At 47.1% G+C, this 21,856-nt stretch overlaps 1 protein-coding gene across 4 annotated transcripts in view; it reads right to left on the reverse strand.

Annotated features, from left to right (window-relative positions):
* Positions 1-23: 23 nt before the first annotated feature.
* Positions 24-21,856, reverse strand: part of PITX2 (paired like homeodomain 2) — a 34,679-nt gene continuing 12,846 nt past the window's right edge. For 3 of the 4 annotated variants that reach the window (XM_083459334.1, XM_083459336.1, XM_083459335.1), the window contains 2 exons: positions 5,680-5,885; positions 24-1,523 (listed from right to left, as the gene is read on the reverse strand). In XM_083459334.1, the coding sequence (XP_083315460.1) occupies positions 960-1,523; positions 5,680-5,885 (770 nt within the window). In that variant the 3' untranslated portion in view covers positions 24-959. Of the gene's footprint in view, positions 1,524-5,679; positions 5,886-8,341; positions 8,627-21,856 lie in introns of all 4 variants that reach the window. The other variant, XM_083459337.1, reaches the window with a different exon arrangement.

Consider the following 21,856-nt stretch of genomic DNA (forward strand, 5'->3'; position numbering starts at 1 on the left):
TTAAAAAAAATTCCAGACCAAACTGTATGCAGTATATTTTACTCCCATGAAAGAAAACACATTTTTTTCCAATGTTGTCAGAAAAGGAAAACACTATTATACGAAATGTTATACACAGGGTATGTTTACATTGCAGTTTCAGCGTCGCCATTGCATCCACCAGAGGTACTATTCTAAAACCGATATTCACACAATGGGACTTCTTTTTTTTAATAATAATAATTAATAATATGTTAGAAACATACAGTCTCGCATTTAGTATATACATTCCCTTGCTCGCAAGCGGAAAAAAGAAAAAGAAAAGAAATCCCTAATGTCTTGTGTAACATGCTTTATTTTAAAGCCTAACTTTTAAAAACACTGTGGATATTTACTAAGAACTGCTTTTATAAAATTAATTTGACATTTCGATATATATATACATCCTTTCCCGTCATTTTTTTATTTTAATGTTAACAATGCTAAACATAAAAAATAACAAGCTTATAGGAACATTAAAATGTCATAGTATAGCGATTCAAACGTTTGTCCGTATTTTATATATATTTATAATATATGTCCTTGTAGATGTTGGAAATACTTTTTTCTTCTTCAGTGAAAGGTAGCAGGAGAATATCCTTTGAAAACAAAGGGACTCGCTAGTTTCAGTGGTATCTCTTGTGCCTCTCCCTAACCCTTCTCCTTCTGGTTTACATTTTGTCTCAATTCCGAAGTCACTCCGCTGTTTCCATCTCCCGTTCCCTTAGTGCCCATTTACTTTGGATTCGAACGTTCAAGTCCTTTGATTGCGGAAGCGAGGCCTCCTCCCTCGTCCATTCAGAATTGTGCGCCTGCTTGTTCCTGTGTCTCTGGGTTTGTTTGTTTTTTTAATGGGTGGGGGGGAGTTGTTTGTTTTCTGAACGCAACCACAACAACAACAAAACAAGGGACGAAAGGCGGCAGGCCTTGCTGTCTCTCTCTCACACGGGCCTGTCCACGGCGTACTGGCAGGCGCTCAGATTGGAGGCCGGGTTCTGGACGCTGGCGTAGCCGAAGCTGGAGTGCTGCTTAGCTTTGAGTCTCAGGCTCGCCAGGCTAGAGTTACACGTGTCCCGGTAAACGTAAGGAGGGGTCGGCGGGGCGTACGGGCAGGCGGGTGTGGGCACGGCCGAGTTGAGGGAGGGGTTGCTCAGGTTGTTCAAGTTGTTCAGGCTGTTGAGGCCGGAGCCGGGCACGCCGGTGACCGCCGAGGGCACCATGCTGGAAGACATGCTCATGGACGAGATGGAGTTGGGCGGCGAGAACATGCTCTGCGACGAGAGCGGGTTGACGTTCATGGAGTTGAAGAAGGGGAAGCTCTTGGTGGAGAGCGACGCCGACGTCAGGCCCTTGGCGGCCCAGTTGTTGTAGGAATAGCCCGGGTACATGTCGTCGTAAGGCTGCATCAGCCCGTTGAACTGCGGCCCGAAGCCGTTCTTGCACAGCTCCGCCTGCTGATTCCGCTCGCGTTTCCGCCATTTGGCCCGGCGGTTCTTGAACCAAACCTGCAGTGGAGGGGAGCGACGGGTGAACGGGAAGAGGGGGGCAACAAAACAAGGAGAAGGATGGGGAGGGGTGGGGGGAGAAAGCCGGTCACTGTAGGGAAGGCAAAGCAGACCCGCGCGCCGCACAAGCATCTCCAGAACTTTGAGGAGGACACCAGTAATGTTCTCCTCCTGGAGCCCTGGGGCTCCAGCAACTTTGGGGTACAGCATGAAGTGTAGAGGGAAGTCTAGAACCCGAGAAGAACCTGCTGGATGAGACCTAGCCTAACGTCCTGTTCTCACAGCGGCCTTCCACCACGCACAGTTGGCTCTTAACCCCCCCCCCCCAAACACACACTACTGCTGGGGAGTCGTGAAGCACTTTCCACGTACAAACTCGCAGTGAGCCATAAACCGGACGGTTTTGAAACAAGCCTCTAAGCCTGCTGCCTTGAAAAGTAATAACGCCATCAGACACAATTCGGGCAGAGAAAATACGTTGAGGATGGGAGCCTGCAGAAGATGCCTATGTTTATCTTCCAGAAATCTAACATGGGGGAGGTAGCTCCCCACAAAATGCACTTATGTCTCAACCTGCCCCGCCCCATGTTTTCCCCCCTTCCTGATGCTGCCACTGCAAATCATTGGAGCCTCGTTTACGATGCTATGGCTTCTTCTGTACTCTTACAGAGATTAGTTGGAAGTCATTGGGAATTGCTTCCCAGTTCCCAGAAAACACGTATAGGGGCCGACCTTGTGGCTGCCAGTCCAAGTTTATTGGCTTGGGAATAATCTCTGTTGACCCTCGGTGCCACTTACTTTCCGGTCAACGTGCATCGCATCGGGGTCTACGGCTGGCACCCAGAGCCTCTCAGAGGGACTTGCGCCCAGAAAATGTGCCCAGGATCCTCAGGTCTACATTCTTGCTTGGGTCCCGCTTAAATCGGCGATACTAACTCTCGAGTAAATCTGTTAAGGCTGGGGCACCAGAAACCGAAGCATAAGCCGGTCTTAAGAGCACCCCCCCCTTCTTTCTTAGCACGTTTTACAGCCTGATAAAGCAATTTACAGTGGCTGTGGGAACATATTTGATCGCGCATGCACTGGATCTACGCAATAGATCCCCGTTGTTTCTCTCTGGAGTGGCGGCCTCATTCCTTTCAGAGGGACGATAAACGCCTAACTGGGCCCTGGCTTAAGCTGCTTTTGAATATCTCCACCTATATATGACAAAATATCTCTTGTAGTGCAAATGCTCGTGTCATTCATCACAGGCTTTGACGCCCGGCCAAGGAAACGTCCTATATATTATCTATCTGCCGCTTTGGTTTCTGCTCGCTTGTAGGTGGAATCCTTCATTCGGTTCACACTCCATTCATTTTGTTTTTCAGGGAGATCGCGAACAAAGGGGATGGGCTCCTTCCCCCTCCTCCACCTTTCAGTTTCCCCCTCCCTCGATTTCCGACAAAGAAAGAAAACACTGAGTTTGCACCGAGAATCCAACTTTTAAAACCTCAGCCCTCTTTCCCAAACCGAGGAACAGAATGCATTTTAATCCCATCGATATCTCCTCTCTAGAAACAAGACGTAGGAACAATAATAATATTTTTGAAATAAAAATAACTGGGCAAGCCGTCATAAATCTTTACCTCAACAGCTTGTTAAAAGGACCAGTCCCTTTCATGTGCTAATCGCCAGTAAAGCCAAGCCACGTCCGCCCCATCTTGTCCTCTGCTCGTTTGGCAAAGTTGCCCTTTTCACTACGTGCTAAAGGGCAACAGCCTCCGCCGCGCAGACAATGGCGAAGGCGTGTGTCTCGCTCCAATCCACATCCCGCCGCCTGATTTGCCAGTCGGCCGCCTGCAAAGTTATTATGTGGATTCGAACCGTCGCGGGGCTCTTCCCGTTCTGTTTACACAGCCCGTGTTTTACGTTGCAAATCTCCCTTTCGACTGCACCGTTCGCTCGCAGACGCCTAATAAAACCCAATACCCAGCGCCCGCGAATACCACCACTTTCCCCCAAACATAACAAGCTACATTCCCCAAAGCACATACACGGCCGTCTCCAGGTTTCAAAGAAGTGGGGAAAATAAACCTGTAAATGGGGGAGGGGAGCTGTTCACCTCTCCACTGCCAGCGTTTTCAAAGTCATATTTTTAAAACGTTACAGGCCAGCACATTTGCAGGAGGGACTTGAGGGCAAGCTGACACTCCCCCCCCCCAAATACAAAAGCGCAAGCTTCTTATAGAAAAAGAGCCAGTTTTTCTACAATCGCATTTCCACATAAACTGACCTAGTTGCATCTCTTCCCCCTTAGAGACTGCTCTCCTATGCATCCTTACTGGAGAGCAGGCCACCCCAGCAGGCCACTGCGAGCTCTTCCCCGGTAAAACCACGGTTTGTAGAGAATTGCAAACCCCACTAAACCCAACTGCTTTGCCCGCTCAGTTACTTAGAACACCCACACACACCATGTAGGTAGCTTTGTTGATTTATTACAAAAAAATCAATAAATCTCAAAGCCACGGTATGGTAAAAACCTTAATTAGGCCTAACCAAAATGTCACAAAGTCGTGAGTGCGCTTACTTGCTTGCTTAGAAGTAAGTGCGGCAGATTTCAATAAAATTAAGCTCCTTTTGTTTTCGAGAGGGGAGGACTCTAAAGATAGGGCAGGAGGCTCCATCGGCTTAAATCTGGACATTTTCGTTTAAATGCGCGGCTATTGAATAGACACCCAGCCTGAATTGAGTCAACAGCCAACACAACCAGATTCCTCTGTGTCCCTTTAGATTTTTTTTTAATTACTCCTTGTTTATTTCCACTAAGCAGCTGAGCCCAAACTCTACAGACTCCCATATTTTTTAATTAAAATCTCTGGGATTTGTTTATTTCCAAAGCACTGTAGCAAAAACTGATTCCTCCAATGAATGCAACATTTCGCATTTCGCATTGGTCTAATCCAAAACCCCAATTTAAATTGTAGTTTATATATATATATATATAATTAAAGCATTATTATTTTTGCGCTGTTTACACCCAAGTCCTAATCGCATTTACTTGGGAATAAGAAACAGAGATATGAACGGGTCCTACATTAACTTAGGTACCAGGCGCTTTTTATTTTTTAGAAACGCTCTGATTCCCTACACACTTTCTTGGGAGTAAGTCTTGTTGACTACAAATGTCCTTATTCCAGGTAACATTTGTTTGGGAAGGCTTTCACGCTTCTAACCAAAACAAACATGGTTTACATTTGAGAAGGAGAAGGCCTTATTTTCTGTTTTATGTATTTATTTGTTGTTGTTTTTTAAAGAGAGTAAGCAACACCCTGAACATCCCCGCTCCTAGTTTCATGGATTGCGCTGGGACTTTCTTTAATCTCCTCAAATCTCCTGACCTCATAGCAATCCTAACGGAATTACTCTAAAGTAATTTAGCCACCAATTGCAGTTCTAAAGCTCTTTGCAAGCCGGCTAGGAGGGGGATATACCAAACTCGAAAGGTTTTAAAGGCCCACAGAGTTGCAACTTACTATCCCTACAGAGGGAAGCTTGTATGAGGGCACCCGCACTGCCTCTCTTTTCACGGGACTTTCTTCCATATATACAGACTTGGGGCTGTGATCTGGGTTTCCCCCCACTTTGATTTCCCGGAGACGGGACTGCACGATTCTGCTGCGTTTTAGCACTCTGATCGATCCATCAATCTTGGCAAGAAAGGGGTGGCGTGGGTGGGGAGAAAGCCACCGTTGTTGTGAAACCTGAGGGTGCTTGGGGCGAGCGAGGGGTGGGGAGAGGGAAGGAAGAATGCAAGGAAGGGCAAGTTTTGGGTGCCTTCGATGGAGTCAGAGGCCTCGTGTGTTGCGCATCTCGGGCTGCTGCGCACACGTCGGAGCCTGCCCCGGGAAGCTTTCTTGGCGGCGCTTCCCATAAAGTACACATCCAGTTCAGAACACGCCGCGCAGCCATCCATCATATTCGGAGAAGATGGCAGCCTGCCTCGGCCTGAGAGGGAAGCAGAGAGGCGCTGCACCGGGGCCAAAGCCCGCCTCGAAAAGGAGGCCAAATCGAAAGCGGCCAGCCAAGTTACTTAGGTTCGTTCGCCTCGCTGCTGCCAAAGGGCCCCAACATTCACACATACAGAACAAAGCAGATCGCTCGGGGCTCCCCTTACCCTGACTCTGGCCTCGGTGAGGTTGGTCCAGACGGCGATCTCCTCCCGAGTCGACATGTCCGGGTAGCGGTTCCTTTGGAAAGTGGCCTCGAGCTCCTGGAGCTGCTGGCTGGTGAAGTGCGTCCGCTGCCGCCGCTGCCGCTTCTTCTTGGACGGATCCTCGGCGCCCGCGTCCTCATTCTTGCTGGGCTGGCTTTTGTCTTTTTCTGCAAAGGAAAAGGCAGTCGCGGGTCAACAGGCTGGCGCGGATTGGGATTCGGGGGGCGGGGAGAAAAAGGGCGGGCGGAGGGAGAAGGGGATCAGCCCAAGCGTTCCGCGGCCCCGCTGAACCGGCCCGCGGCCCGCAGTCGGCGCTCTTCCCAAGGCGGTTGAGCCGAAGTAGCGGGGGGGGGGGACGGGACGGGTCGTTGCGAACCGGCGGAGAAACATGCGGTTCTAAGCGCACTTGTTTTGAAGCCAGTCGGCCTAATCGGAACGCAGAGTATCTACTTCCATAGACTTTATTTAAAGATCGAGGGGTGAACAAGCCCAATCCAAAAGCTGCTCTCCTAAAACTGTAATACAAATAAAGGCTACGGAAGTAGTTTCTTTGGAAGCAATGAGGTTTGCGCTGAAATAAACGCGCTTAGGATCCGAATGAAACACACACACACACACACACACACACACACCAGATAAATAGGAAAACCCAAGGCCATAAATTGAAAAGTAACCGTGCTTCGGACTGAAAAGTCAGGCTGTGTCCTTCAGCGCTATTAAAAACGTTGCCACTTATATCCCAGGAGTTAAGTTTTAGAATGTATATCGACTTCAATCCAAGTGCTTCCTTTTAAAAGTGTGCACCAATACAAGATTAATACAGCAAATCTGAAGGCCACCTTCTTACGCACACGGAAGTCCTTCAGTGATGTCACGGAAAGCTTTCCCCCCTCACACTACAAGAAGTATGGCACTCTGTTTCAGGATTGCCCTAAATTAATTCCAATTGAGCGTTACACCTAGATGCATTCGTTATATGTAACAGGTATAAAATGCCTCTTGCACTGACAGTACACGCTGTGCAGCTGCAGACTTCGTGTATATTGCATCTGTATCAATACAGCTGTGTGCACATGCACATCTTTAAAATCGAACACGGATCTGCATTTACTGAGGTTCTCCTCCGAAATACCTACAAAGATTGCAGCAATACTGGTGTACTATGCTACATCGTTCTCCTGTATCTAGACAAGGCCACTCTGGTGCTGATTCACGGATCGAGCATCCAGAAATTATGTTACAATAATGTGTCCTAAATCGGTGAGTCGGTCTAACTTCCACTCACATTGCATGGTATTCGGCCAAGTTTTACTCTGAGTAGATCTGTTGAAATCAATGGCCCAAACAAAGGCATGTTCATTCATTAAAGTGGGTCTGCTCGCAGTAAAACTTAGTTTAATGCCACCCATTGAAGTTAATGAGAGTGTGAAGTGTCTTTAAAGATGGAATAGATTTTCAGAACTAAATGTGTTTATCTCAAAGTTGTTGGGATTGCCTCCATTAAGCCCAGTGAAGACCCCTACATTCTCGCTCATGGTGATAGTTGCAGTCTCTGTAGCACATACGACTGCAATTCCTGGGCATGTTTTCATTAAGGCAAATAGCATTTATTTTAATCGGACATGTTTACTTGCGAGTAACCATGGGTAGGATCGGGTTGGATGAAGATATATGTCATTGCATCCTCGGTCAAGCAGAAGCACTTAAATTGAAGTAGCCAATCCTCCAGGCTCCACTCAGTTTAACGGAACAGTCATAGGTAGGTGTACTTCGGATTGCAATCAAACAGCCCAATCCTAAACACGCTTAACTCAGAAGCAAGTCCCAGTGTTTTCAACTAGGACTGGCTGGTTGAAGTGCGCCCCTGAAGTAGCAGTTTACCAGCCCACGCACGTTTACTCAGAAGTAACTCCCATTGATTCGAGTCGAACTTACTCCCAAGCAAGCGTGCAAAGGATCCTTTGACACCACGATCCTATGCATATTTCATCGGAATCCAATCCTACTATATTCAATAAGACTCACTGGAAGGAAACCACCATGGATAGATGGAAATCCATGGGCAAATCTGAACTCTCTTTTCCCCCAGGATCCTACAAGGTACCTTTATTGGAATTAAATTTCACCTACAGCTTCGACTACATTTGTACTAGATGCAGTAAGTGCTGTTATATAGAGAGCCCGCTTGTTTGTTTTTAAATACATTTCAGAGTGACAGGGTCAATCACCGCTCTTTTACTGAGATGGTCTGGCTAAATCACGACGGAGACTGCATTCCAGTTACAAGCCCGGGTCCTGCTGTCTTTCCTGCTAGGTTTCTATCTCTCAGTGACAAATGCCTGGATTTGCCGGGCGTCTGTGCAACTCTTCTGCCTCCCCGCGCACCCGCTGTTTCCCGACAGAAAAGGAGAAACCAAATGTTTCCCAGAATCTAGCTACAAAGGCAGTGCCATCTGCAATTATAGCTCCATTCCCTTCTCCTTCTAATCCCTCACTATGCGTCCTCAGCACAGGACTGGGACACCCAGTTTAATCCCCCAAGACTCTGTATTGATAAATCAGAATAATGAGATGATGTGGCGAGGGAAAGAGAAGCAGCGTGGAGCCGGCGGAGAACCCTTACCTGCGGCCTCGGGGCTAGAGGTGTCGGAGATGGTGTGCACCTCCAGCCGGTGCTTGGCAGAATCCAAGGCCGAGCGCGGCTGCCCGGGGGTCAGGGCTGAAGCCATGACCAGGGCCGGCTGGTGGTGGTGGTGGTGGTGGCAGGAGGAGGAGGAAGAGGCGGAGGAGGAGGTGGAGGAAGCGGAGGAAGGGGAGGTGGAGCAGCACAGTTTATTCCCGGCTACCAGCCGCTCCAGTCTCAGCGGCTCTTTCAGGCAGTTCATCGGGCTGCGGGAGCCAGCCCGAGCTGCCGGGGGCTGCACACTGGGTGTGGATGTGCGCGCTACGTGTGTGGACAGAGGCGCAGCCCTCGGCGCGGGAGACGCGGCCGGAGAAGCTCCTCCGCCGCCTCCTTGTCAGTTTCACTGTGTCAGTTTCACTTCTCCCGCAGCAGGCAGCCCTGCTCGGCTCTCAAGGCGACGCTGCTGCCCCCCGCCGTCGCTGCCCTCCTCCTCCACCTCCTCCCGACGGGCGGCCGCCCCGTCGCATGAGCCTCTGCGGGCGAAAGCAGGAGAAACCCCGAAGAAGAGCGAAGACACCCTCCGCCGTAGACTCCCGCGGCGGACCGCGCCGACCATGAATTAATCACCAGGCTGCCGACGGACTCGCGGGCCGGGCAAGAGTGACAGGCGCAGGTCGACTGTATTAGATCCAAGGCGTGGGCGGCTGCTGCAAGAGCAGGAGCCTCGACGGTCAGCTTTGCCTAGCTGCGCAAGCCCCTCTCGGTCGCTGCACGTCTCCCCTCGCTCCGGTCTACCCAGCCCAGGCAAGCGACGGACCCCGAGCAGCTCAGCAGCTTCCCTGTTTGCCTAACAACTTAAACCCAGAGGCGGCCTTCCCGGGGCGATGATATCACCCGGCCCCCTTCTCTGCCCTCCCTCCTGCCTCCCCCGCGTCCTAGACTCGCCGCTGAGACTCGGAGTGACGCGCGCCGCAGCCAATCAGGAGGCGCTACGCCCCGGCGAAGGCTATAATAAGACCACCCTATCAGAAACTTAGGGCAGGGCTAAATTAAAAGTCTTGCTCTCTTGTCTCCCCCCCTCCCCTACGGCTCTTCCAGTCAGGTCTTCTCTCAAAGCCTTGCATTGCAAGGGAGCAAAGTGGGGAGGTATAAAATAAGAACGAGGAAAGTCGTCTCCTATGGAAGCAATATTATTATGATTATTCACAAACACAATTTTATTCTGAAGGCGTCTGTAATTTGCAGAACGCTTTCCAACTCTTATTTTTTAAAACATCAGGAGACAGCTAGATGTGCCCCACAAATAACTTTGATAAAATGACTAGAAAACCGACACCTAACTCTCCGGGAGAGACAGTTTTTGCTGCATTGAGAAGACTCTTTCTCCTGCCTCGGAAGCTTCGTCTTAATGACTCAGAAAATAAATCGCACTTTAAGGAGAAAATCTTAAAAAATAAATGCGCCACCAAGCCCGTGGCAAGCCTTAAAAGCAGACTTGCCGGCTGGAAGCGTGAGGAAAGCACATCTCTTAAGGCGGCAAGTGTCTGAACGGCTCGCAGTCACGAATGAAAAAGTACTCGGGAAATATGCCATGTACACCGACACAAAACACGACCGTTTAAAATTTCCATTTTGGAAAACACGAATTACTACTAGTCCAAAGTAAGATATATGGAGAGAGACGGCCAGTTTTTCAATTGTCTATACATACCAGCCACAGAATTTGAAAGGGCGATATATAAACGTAATAAAAATATATACATGAATGCAAATTTTCATTCAAATTCAATACTTTTTATTTTTTAAAAAAATCAAAGAACCCATTAAACTATATTTCTATTTCTTATTTTGTAACTCAGTCCTAAGCATATTAATTTGCAAACCAATTATTGGGGAAAAGTTGGTGGAAAGTTCCGTGGGAAGTCCAAAAGGCTTGCTTTGAAATAAACGTGCAATAACATCGCGCGGTCAGTCCCATCATTTTCTTTATTTTCAGTTAAAATAACCCCCCAAATTAAATTATCCTCCGTTTATTTTAATATGCCAATATAATGTCATCCATACATTTATTCAAACGCTATGGGGGGACGGACTGGAGAAGAGGACCCTTTATATATATAATTTAAACAATGTAAATTATATTAAGTGAAAACCATATAAATAGACTATACGATCGATATGCTAGGTTAAATTTGATCCTTGTTTAAACTCTGATTTGAGGCACTAACACAACCCCACCACAAGTCTCACGGTAGCGGAACGCAACCCCAGGTAAGCGTTATTTAAAACCATTGGAGCCCCTTCCCAATAAATGTCTTCAGAATTCGTTCTTTACTATCGCATCCCCAATAAAGAAAACTTCCCTTCCTTCTCTCTCCCGGAATTATTTTCCCCACACGCACAATGTCACATTTTTGCCATGACGATAAAAGGACTTTGCTATATTCTTACGCACAAGAATATATGTCCATCCATCTATCTGTATTAGAGCGAGAGAGAAAGTTAGGTTAATTAAGACAATTCAGTACAAACAATGCCCTTGTATGAGCTTCCTATCGCGCTCTGCATGCGGGATTTGCTAATATTCTTCGGGTTTGGTTTTTTAAAGTGTGACAATATAGTACAATCTTTGCTGGAACGAAAACAGAATCGTTGGAAACAGAAATTTTGTTAACCATGCTGAGAGATCCTTTGCTTGGTCAGAATGCCCATTTAGATTAGAGATTCCCGAGAGAGGACGGAGGCTGTTATACCGACACAGGAAGAGAGAATTAATCCCAAAGCCTAAATAGTTAGAAGATGATAGAAAACACATCCGATCTAGTGGATTCCTCAGTGTTACGCACTTTGCCAAATTTCTCCCTGGCCCCAAGAATCATCTAAGCACCGCATATATACAACAGATCACAATCTTGCGCTCCCACATTCGTTAATACGAAATAACTACCTCTCTTGACTCCATATTCGCAGTTATCAACTCTGATTACTCCCGAGTAGAAGTACTCCTTTGCCATGGTTTAATTTTCCTGAGGGCCACGGCGAGGTTGAAGCTTCCATATGGTATCGCTAAAACCCGCCTTAGCTCATCTCAGAAGGCTTTTGGACAAGCTAAGGCGCAGTTCTCCAAATTGTGGAGATAAAAAGCACCCAGCTTGGCTGAGAGGGGGACTCTGCAAACCATCCCCAATATCACCACCACCCTCCTCCAGACTAATGGTGGTCCTCTGAATTCTCTGCCTCCATCTCATCCCTCCTCATTTCGCTTCGAGACCGCTAAACTAGTCTGCGTATTGTTTTAGCAGTCTGTTGGTAAAGAAGGTCAAATTAATTTACATTCTGCTCATTATCCCGGTGTTTAAATGACGTGGTTTATCCCTGCGATTTGACAAAGGCGCTCCCTCTCTGTCTCTCCCCTCCACCGCTTTCCTTAGACCCCACTGCGTTTCGATGGAGACAATATTCTTACATTTGTAGTGGATTTTAATCTGATAAGACTCTAATTTCCTTAAGTCTTTTAAATAGGGGTTTTTAAACGATTCTAGCCGTTTTCTTATTGAATTTCCTCTAATTCCCCCAAGATCATAAAGTATATGTGTAAAGTAAATAGTTTTTCCCACAGCACCGGCAGCAGATGACCTATAAGTAAGTCAATAAGAATCCAGCGCCTTTCTGCACAATTTGTTTACTAATCATATCCCGGTTTCTGCTTAACCTCCCGGGGGCGACTGGGGGGTTCACACTCCACGCAAATCCCCTGAGGCCCTTCTGAATCAATGGAAGCCGTTGCAGGAGGCAACCAGCCACTCCAGGCGCGGCGAGCGAGGATGGGAACGCAAGACCCACCCTGGGAGACAGGGCGGAAGCTTCCTCCACCTTCGCTGCAAAGCAAGCTGGACGGGATTGGGGAGAGAGAGTAAGGAAATGGACGATAGCCTGGAATGTCTGTTCCCATATAGACAAGATCAGCACTTTGATCCCGTTTCAAGAAATTCGGAATGCTACCCCCCTAAAGCGGATTACAGCCCCTCCTTGCCCTCTCGACAAGATCCATTTCAAGTGCAGTATGCTATCCATGTCTACCTGTCAGTAAGTGGGGCTTACTCTCAGGAAGAGTTGCTATAGGACTGCAGCCTCTTAACCCGAAAATAGCTTCCGTGTGCAGATGCGCAGTTAAAAAATGCGTTAAGGAACCATTCACCCGCGTTTTAAGCAAGCAAAAAATATGCACCTTGCTCCTGGAGTCCAGAAATCATAAAGATATAAAAACACAAACGAAGAGTTTGGCTAATGGACCTTATATGTCCATAGGAAGGCGATTAGGATATGCTCAGGTGTTTGAGGTATCTTTTCTATCCGTCCCCATTTCGTATACCACCCTAAACACCTTTGCTTGGCAAGGGAGGTCAGAGGAGAATTTGTGTGCTCTGAGCTAAAGCAAAGAGAAGTGCGTGTATTTTTGGGTAATGTAGAAGACAATGATTAGCCGCATAAAAACAACAACCCAACCCTAAACAGAATTGTTAGGAAGCAAATCCCATTGATTTCGATGGAACTGCCTTCCAAGAACCTTCAAGTGCAATCAATGGGAACTTCCAAGTCAATGTGTTTAAAATGGGTCAAAGCGGGATTAACTGTCCTGATAAGTAAACTACAGAATGAGACCTAGGCAGATTGCAAGGAACATGTGGGCTGTTGTGTGACTATCTGGGCGTTTCCCTAAATGAAAACTGCCCAGGTTTCGTCTTGCTGGGATAGTTAGGGATGCACCTTCTCCGGGACTTATCTGGGAGATTCTTCCATGCTAGGCCTTAGATGCTAGCTCTACGCAAAAGTCTTGGGGGGGGGGCTGTTCTGGAAAAGACCGAGAAAATAAATGGGGTGTGTGAATCGATAGGGAATTCATAAGTAACAATATTAAACAGAAACAAAATTAAACATAAAGACTGTAAAAAATGTAATGTGTCATAGCGTTTGCATGACTCACAAACCACCCACCGACCAAGGTGAATTACCCTCTCCGAGAATGTACCTGTCATAGACGCAAACAAAGATGTCTTATGCTGAGTCAGATCATTGCTCCATCCAGTCCAGGACTGTTTACTTTCTAGGGTTTCAGGCTTTCACACCACATGCTACATGAAACCTGGGACTTTCTTCACGTAAGCAGTACTCTGCCATTGAGGCATGGTCCATCCCCAGCTGTGGGCAAGATCTAAAGTGGTACCTCCAAAAGGAACATGAGAAAATTCCTGGTGGATCAGACCACTGGGCCATCTAGTAGGGTAGCTCGTTCAGGCCAACCAGATGTCTGCTGGAAGTCTGCAAGCAGGACCTGAGCGCACAGGACCTTCCCAGCAGCTGATATTCACAACCATCCTGCCTCCGGCAGAGGAGACAGAAGATGACCATTGTGGCTCATAGCCACTGGCAACTTTATCCTCCGTGAATTAATAGCCGTTTAAAGCCATCCAAGCTGGTGGCCCTCACTACAACTTGTGGGCTGCTCTCTCTAGATAAGGAATCAGGACAAGATCTGCAGGTGCTCTTAGGGGACATGGTGCTTCCGTAGGGGAGGCTTCTGGGACAGAAAAGTGTGTTTTTCGCGAGAGGTGTGTGGCGGCACTTTACTTTTATCCAATGCTAGATCAGGGCCTGTCGGTCGGCAGAGTTTTGTTTTGTAGTTCAGACTGGCCAAAGCCAACCTTTGGTTTTGGAAAGCGAAAGGAGACTACTCTTACGCTAGAAAGAGCGAAACTGTTCTGATTTCTTAAACTGTTTGTTCATCCGACCAACCCAACAAAATCTGCCCTCTCCCGAGTCCCACACCATTCCTTGCACTCTGAGTTGTTTATCGCTCTATTCCTGAGCAGGACGTGAAGGCGGGGGCGGGGGAGGCAGTCCAATATTCGCTAGAACGTATTTCCTGGTGAATGTGCGTAAGATTGCAACCTAAGGCAGGAACAAGGCGGCGTTTTCTTGCGCTACCACCCCCCCTCCATAAACTAGGACTTTCTTGCACAAGACCCATCAGACATTGCTCAAGTCCGATTCCTGGCAATGAGCAGAGTTCAGGATAATTTCCCGATGGCCGTTGCGTCGGCTGCAATCCTATACATTCTTACCCTTTTGAGTCAACAAATATAGGGTGAGTTTCTTTAAAGTAGGAACATCTTGTGGCCTTGGATGCAACAATGTCCAGCAGTTGCACGTTGCGCTTAGCAAATGATCCATCCAGTTCTATAAGTTTACCCTCGTTTCTGTTCCAACCCGCCTTTAGCATCGACTGCCATACCCGACTGAATTACTTGACCCCTTAACAGCAAGAAGGAAATGACTACTGCTTGCCAAGTACAACGCTGACAGGTTTAAATAAATTTGGGGAAACCAGGGTGCGTTCCTTGCTTTGTGGCCAGCGAAGACTCACATCCATCCATCCATCCAAATGACCATTCAAACGCTGAACTCGAAACGGGAGTCTGTTTAGATCTCACCTCTTCATCTGGTGACAATCTTTGCCTTATTAAATTAAATATTCCCTCACCACCGGTTGATAATCAAGGGGTCTGTCTCGCACCCTCTTCCAAGCGCTACATTTTGGGAACCACGTTGTTTCTTGGAAACAAATCTCATACTTTCAGTGATATTTCAATGACACTTCGATTTTCTAGGATACTTATAACCATAGCTAAGTGATAACCAATGATATTCTTAAGCGACTGTGGTTAATAAACCGCACAAGAGACAACGTCCCCTATGTTTTAAAGGAGCAAAAAGCCAATTTAAAAATCCAGAGTAAATTCAGGTATACGAGAGACTTAGCCCCCAGAATCAGCCGATCATTTTGAAGCAGAAGCTACGCTCCAGTAAGGCAAGCATTTGGCCATAAAGGGATGCATAGCTAAACTGAAGTGTTAGGATTTAAACCGGATTAGTTCCATTGATTCGGCTTAAAGTCTAATACTACGTCTTAACCGGTTTGTGGGTTGAGTTCTCTAATAGACAATAGAATTGTCCTGAAATAATTCCTATGGGTTTCCCTATACTTTACGAAGGAAGATCGCCAGAAATCAGTAAGCAAAGGTTCCAGTATCAGGATTCTGAGTTGTTGTAGTTCTTAATTGATTAACCAATTAGGAATAGAGTTATGGAATCAAGATATAAGAAGATACAAGAGGAGCCGCGTTGGATCAGAACAAAGGCCTGCTCAGACCACCATTCTCTATCCCTCAGCGGCCAGCTGGGTGTTTATAGGGAGCGCCTAAGCAGGACGTGAGCGCCAGAGCCCTCCATTAACCGCTGTTCTTCCCAGCCGTCTTTTCCTGGAGGTGAGATATCATTTAGCCATCGTGACTATAGCAGCAGGCATCACTTCAACAGGTTGGAGACGAACACAACGTTTGCACGCGCTTTTGAACTAACAAGAGGGAAGAGAATACCAGAATACCAGGAAGGATCTGCCAGAATCTTTGACGCCATGGGGCCTAAACGCTTCCAGAGCGATTCAGAATTGTCTACAATTGCCCCACCCACCCACCCACCCCGCTCTGCCTCCGTAGAGCCCACTTGAAATCTGAAAAGACTGTAGCGAAGGAGGCGCAAGACGGTACTTCGTTCTCCTTTCTTTCTCTCACCCCTCATTTCCTTGGTCCATTCATACTATCACTGCTACTGGAATTGCTGCTGCTACAACTGGAACAACATCATAAAGAAACAAATGGAATAAATATTCTTAACGATAATGCTGAAATGGAATGCGATTTGTTTGTTTGTTACATTTATATCTCGCCCTTCTGACCAAGGGAGGCCACTGCCACCAATGAGAAGAGTTGTTAAATAGAATAAATGCCGCTACTACCGTTGCTACTGTTACGACGACGACAACCACTTGGTGTTAGTTGTTGTTGTTGTTATTATTATTATTATTATTATTATTATTATTATTATTATTATTATTAGAAATATATTGGATCAATAAAAGGTTATCATTACCTTGATATTTAGTGGTCATCCCACCCACGCGTTTCCAAACGGCCTTTTTATCTCACAACAGCCTTGTGAGGTAGATCGGACCGATTGGCTCAGAGTTGCCCGAAAACCTGCATTCTCCACTCTGTGGCTGCAACCTTAGCCGCACACAGTGGGTCTCGGAGGCATTGGTTATTGGAGTTCCTCCCCGCCTGGTTTCCTGCTTCTCTCGCTCCACAGTCTGTTTAAGAAGAAGCCTTACGTGTGCGCAGCCATGTTCCTCTCTGCCACTCTCAGCATGCAAATATCCCGCTCTTTGCGCTCAGAAAAGTTATTCACAGATTGGTGGATCTAGCCCTGAGCATCTGAACCCTAAACGGAGTCCATTGACTTCCCTCTGGAACGTGTGTGCACCAACCTGGTGGGACTTGCGGACTTCCTCTTCAGTCTGCCAGAGATGGCTCACATCAACTGTCCAGCATAGTGTCCAACCTTAACACACGGAGGGCGCTGTCGGTATTTTCGAATGGAGTTCAATCACATACCGGCAAATTCTGGCTGCGCAATTAGAGTTGGACCCAAACTCCCCACCCCCAAAAAAGACGGGACTTCCAAAGGAAGCGACGGAGAAATGCACTGGAGAGTGTGGGACAGGCAGCGTGATGTAGTGGTTAGTGTCTCGAACTAGGAGCTGGGAGGCCAATGTTCAAACCCGCAACAACCATGAAACTCACTAGGACAACCTTGGTTCAACCACTGCCTCTCAGTCTGACCCACTTCACAGGGTTCTTGTGAAGATCACATAGGGAAAGGGAAGCCACCTCGAACCCTTTGGAGGAAAGGTGGACTATAAATGCGAAATAAATAATGATAGTAAACTGATGCAACGTTGTCTAATCTTCTCTCATACAAATCACTGTGGATGCTCGCTAAATAGGCAACGTTGTCTAACCTTCCCGCAAACAAATCAAGATGAATCTTCGGTAAGCAAGTCGTGGGGAACCCCGCCCCAACAACTGAGTTCATCTCAGATGTTTTGAAATGGAGATGTAGAAATCAGGAGCACACCTGCTCACTCATCCTCAGGCCATTGCATCCAGCATCCAAAATATGTAATAGTATTCAGGTTTCTTACAACTTGAACGAGGTCCCCCACTTTCTTTCTTTCTTAATCTCACCTTGGTTAAAATCTGGTAGCTTCTGCTCTGGCCCGATACATTTACTATGGTCCCTGGTCAAGGTTCCATCCTTGATCCGGCAACGGACCCAAGGGAGAGCAAATGGGGCCTGCTACTACTCAGATTCAGTCAAATTCATTCAGTCAAATTTAAATTTGTCAAGATCTAGAATTCTGCAATAACAAAAACTGCACCTTCTAGATCAACAGGCTTTTTAGCATCCCATAGGTGGATGTTCCTTAAATTCCCTCCCGCGGCCACTAATCTGGAATAAATAGGGACTCCGTTTCTCTGTGTTTACAGCCCCCCCCCCTCAATTCTACACCCGGGAAAAACCAGTTTTCTCTTGAAACCGCTGTAGGGAGAAAATAAAATTTAAAAAACAAATTCCAGCCATTTTATCCTGAGGTAACTGGTTGGGAGAAAGAAAAAAAAAAATCTTTTTTGCTGGAGCAGGTGAGCTTCCCACCAATTTCCATCTCACTAAAGCGCCCGGGTCTGCACTTCTGCAAAATGACTCGGTTGGCGCTCGGGCAGAGCCTCTGGATAGACCTGTTGTCGTTGTCTTTCTTTCTCTTTTTAAAACCCATTGGCTTGTTGTCTTTCGCCTGCCTCGGATTACCGACTATTCGCCTAGATGAAGAGCCATTAATTACCCATTCAGTCAATATTGGGAAGGCGACAAAGCTTTTTACATAGGATTAACGAGGCATCAGATTGTGCCATTAGTATATTCCTGCGCACGGCTAAAGCTTTCGTTATACATTGCTCCTTCCCTCCACCCGCAGTCGATCTGGCAACTGCTGCATATATTAGGGTCCGGTGACGGCGACGTGTGTGTGTGTGTGTGTGTGTGTGTGTGTGTGTGTGTGTGTGAGAGAGAGAGAGAGAGAGAGAGAGAGAGAGAGAGAGAGAGAGAGATTGAGAGAGAGAGAAAGCAAAGGTAACTTGTTATCTCCATTTGGAGTAGTATTGGAAGGCGACATTGGACTCGATTTTCGAACAGCTGGCCTGGGGAGATGGGATCAGGCTCTCCCGGCTGGGGACGGATATGTGGGCAAGTCTGCGTGTTATTTAGCACAGCGGACAGGTTTCGAGTTAGAAATAGGAGCACCCGCCCCTCTCCCCCCCCCATTCTCTTCCTGACTTCCCCTCCCTGCCTCGTCTGCAAATCCTCCAGGAGCTTTGCTCTCGGAAGATCCCTCTCAAGCCGAAAATAAAGTAAAATAAATCTAGTCTCTTACGCTCCACTCTTCTTAGCGTCAGGTGTACGGCTTTTCCTCCCTGCACAACGGTTCCTTAAATAAATTCCAAAGAAAGAAGATGAAATTGGGCTTTTTCATCACCACCGTCATCTTATCAGCAGTATTACCCGAAGCACTTTTCATGCGTACAAAAACGCTTCGTTCTGTCATCTGATTTCACCGCCCCCTCACAATAGCCTTGTAAGTCGGTGTGAGGTGGAAACTCCATGGTCAGGTGCAGTATATCACTGATTAACAGGTGTGTTGGAGAAAACCCAACAAGAGATGGCTTCTCAACTTTATTTTGAGCTTTTGAGAGGCATCTGATTGGCTACTGCCAATCACGGGAACATGTGAACCTGAAGATATTAGACTCCAATTCCCATCAGCTTCACCCAGGTTGGCCAATAATCAGGGATGCTGGGAGATGCAGTTTGGATAGGCATCGCTTCCCTATTTACCTAATATACCAAAGCGTGCCATAACTAGGGAAGTATTAACGTAGCAGATAATTAAACTCGGATTCCCTGTTCAGACTTAGCAGTTCGGCCGCTATTCAGGCTTAAAACTCCAGTTTGATGAATCACATTAATCTATGTACTTTTGTGGAGTCAGCCCAATACATTTTGCTCCCCTCCCATTCCTCGTGAAGAAGCCAGTTGGCCTGGCCTACATCACAGGGTTGTTGTGAGGATAAAACGGGCAAGGGAAGTACCATGTCGGCTACCTAGAGAGCTTGCTGGAGGAAAGACGTAACATTGAAATGAATGAGAGAGTATCTTCTAGCAAACTATGGCAAACTTCTTAGAGGTCTTTTATTCGAGTAAACGGTGTATACAGTTCAGAGCAACCTGAAGACGCTCGTAGTTGTGCTATGGTTGCCTGTACCTCCCCAGTCCTTTTGAAACTGCACTACAAGATACATAGCCTCATCCGCCGCCTTGGAAGCGAGTCCCCCTGGGTTCAGTGGGATGGATGTCAAAGCGAGGGGGTTCAGAAGTGCAGCCAGACCATCCCGGTAGACAAACAACAAAACAGAGCTAGGACAAGGAGCTGCAAGGATTCTCCCCCCCCCAACTCCTCCTCTCCTAGGCACGCACGCATTAGAGAGCAGCCACAATCCTGTGTACACTTACCTGGGATCAAGTCCCACTGGACTCAACGAGATTTATTTTTGATCTCTCTCTCTCTCTGTCTCTCTCTCTCACACACACGCGCGCGCGTGCGCGCTCACACACTTATACTGTCACTTTGGATTTTTAATTGGAAGCCGCTTTGTAAACCAACTTTGCGTGGGAAGCAGGGTTCACATATAACGAGGACGTGCTTTCCCACGACGCTGGACTTTGTTGCGTTGTGGAATGTGAACCACTTTGAAACTCTTCCGGGAATGAATAGCGACATCGAATTTATTTTAAGAAATAAACGAAATGTTGACTCGATGGGTTCCGAGTCCTCAAGAAAACGACTAGGCTGACAGAGCAATCCTCAACACGCTTTTTTTCCAGGAGTAGGTCCCACTGAGTTGAATGGAACTTACTACCTGGAAAAGGGCTCGACACGCGACTCCAGTTCTTTCCTGTTCACTAGATCCGAAAAAGGTTCCACAGGTCAGGCGTATTTGGACTGTAAACCTGCCCCGAGCTTCATAGCAATATTGATTTGATAGTCTTCTTGATCTAACTGTCCCGTCGTCCCCCTCCCCCGCCCTTGAATGGGTACCCTTGAGACAGAATTTAGCCCTTCTAAGTCCTCGTTAGAAGAACTGGAACCAGCGCCATTGACCTCAGTGGGACTAACTTCCTGGTAGGCATGGTTAGGTGGCAGACCCCACACAGATTTCAGTGGAAGAAATATTCAGCATGTGCCAGCACGAATGTGGAAGGAAGAGCCTTCAGTCTTGCAGAAGGTCCCAGATACAATGCCCGACATCTACAGGTAGGATTGGCGATGTCCCCTGTCTGAAGCCCCGGAGACTCATAGAACCATAAAACTGTAGAATTGGAAGGGATTGGGGAGGGGAGGGTCATCGAGTCCAACCCCCTGCAACACAGGAATCCTGCCCTGTCCCTGGGTGGGCTCGAACCACCAACCTTCTGTTTACAAGTCAGACCCACCCTGACCCATTGCGCCACAGGCTCCCTTCAGTGTAGACAGCATTGAGCTGAATGAACACAGAATAAGTTTTTCCCACTGAAATCAATGGAACATGCAGGACAATGACTCCGAGGTATTTGTACATTAGGACTACAGCGTTGGAAAGGAGTACAACGTTGGCTGTGCTTGGCTTTAAAAATTAGTGAACAACGGGTATCACTTATCAAGCAAATCCTAATCGATTGGTCGCATGTTTTCAGTCAACTAATCGACTAATGCAACCATTGAATCTTCATACGGGAAAAAAGCAATGGCTTTATATTAAAAAAACAATTTTGGCTTGTTTAAATGATGGACCCGTGTGAAGAATAGACTCCCTCTCACAAGGAACACAATGCCTCCCTTAAGACGGTGCTGATACTTGTATTTAAAATAATTATAAAGTTTTAAAACGGAGGTCTATTGATTAAGAAGGGCATATTTTTAGTGGATCACTGTGTCTAAAACTCAACTAATCTATCAGATCCTTGCCTAAATAATAACACTGCGGCCCCATTTAATGTTGTTGTTGTTGTTGTTGCTGCTGCTGCTGCTGTTAACTAAGTGTTTGGCCTTAGCTAAACTTTGAAGGTATGCATTTGTTTTTTTCTGAGACTTATATGCCGCTTTTCAGGGATCAGCCCTGCTATACTCCCTCCTCCAGCTGATCTGTCTAGCCCTAGGGATAGAGCTACCTTAGACCACCGGTCGGTTTAGCTCGGCATTGTCCACATTCACTGACAGGGAGGTTCCAAGCTTTCAGACAAGGGTCATCCCCAGCCCTAACCTGGAGGTGCCGGGACTGAACCTGGGACCTTCTGCATGCAAGGCAAAAGTATTACCACTGAACTATGGCCCTTCCTCGACTTGGCCCTGAAAGGTTTGATGAAGCTTCTGCCGGGCTCATATTTAAGCAAAGCGCTGCTTGCTTCCTAGGAAGCGGGTGACGGAAATGCCACATACAGTAGTCTTCCTGCAGCGAGATGTGGACA

The sequence above is a fragment of the Podarcis liolepis genome (assembly GCF_965112155.1).
Source record: "Podarcis liolepis genome assembly, chromosome: 9".
In the NCBI taxonomy this organism is placed as follows: domain Eukaryota; kingdom Metazoa; phylum Chordata; class Lepidosauria; order Squamata; family Lacertidae; genus Podarcis; species Podarcis liolepis.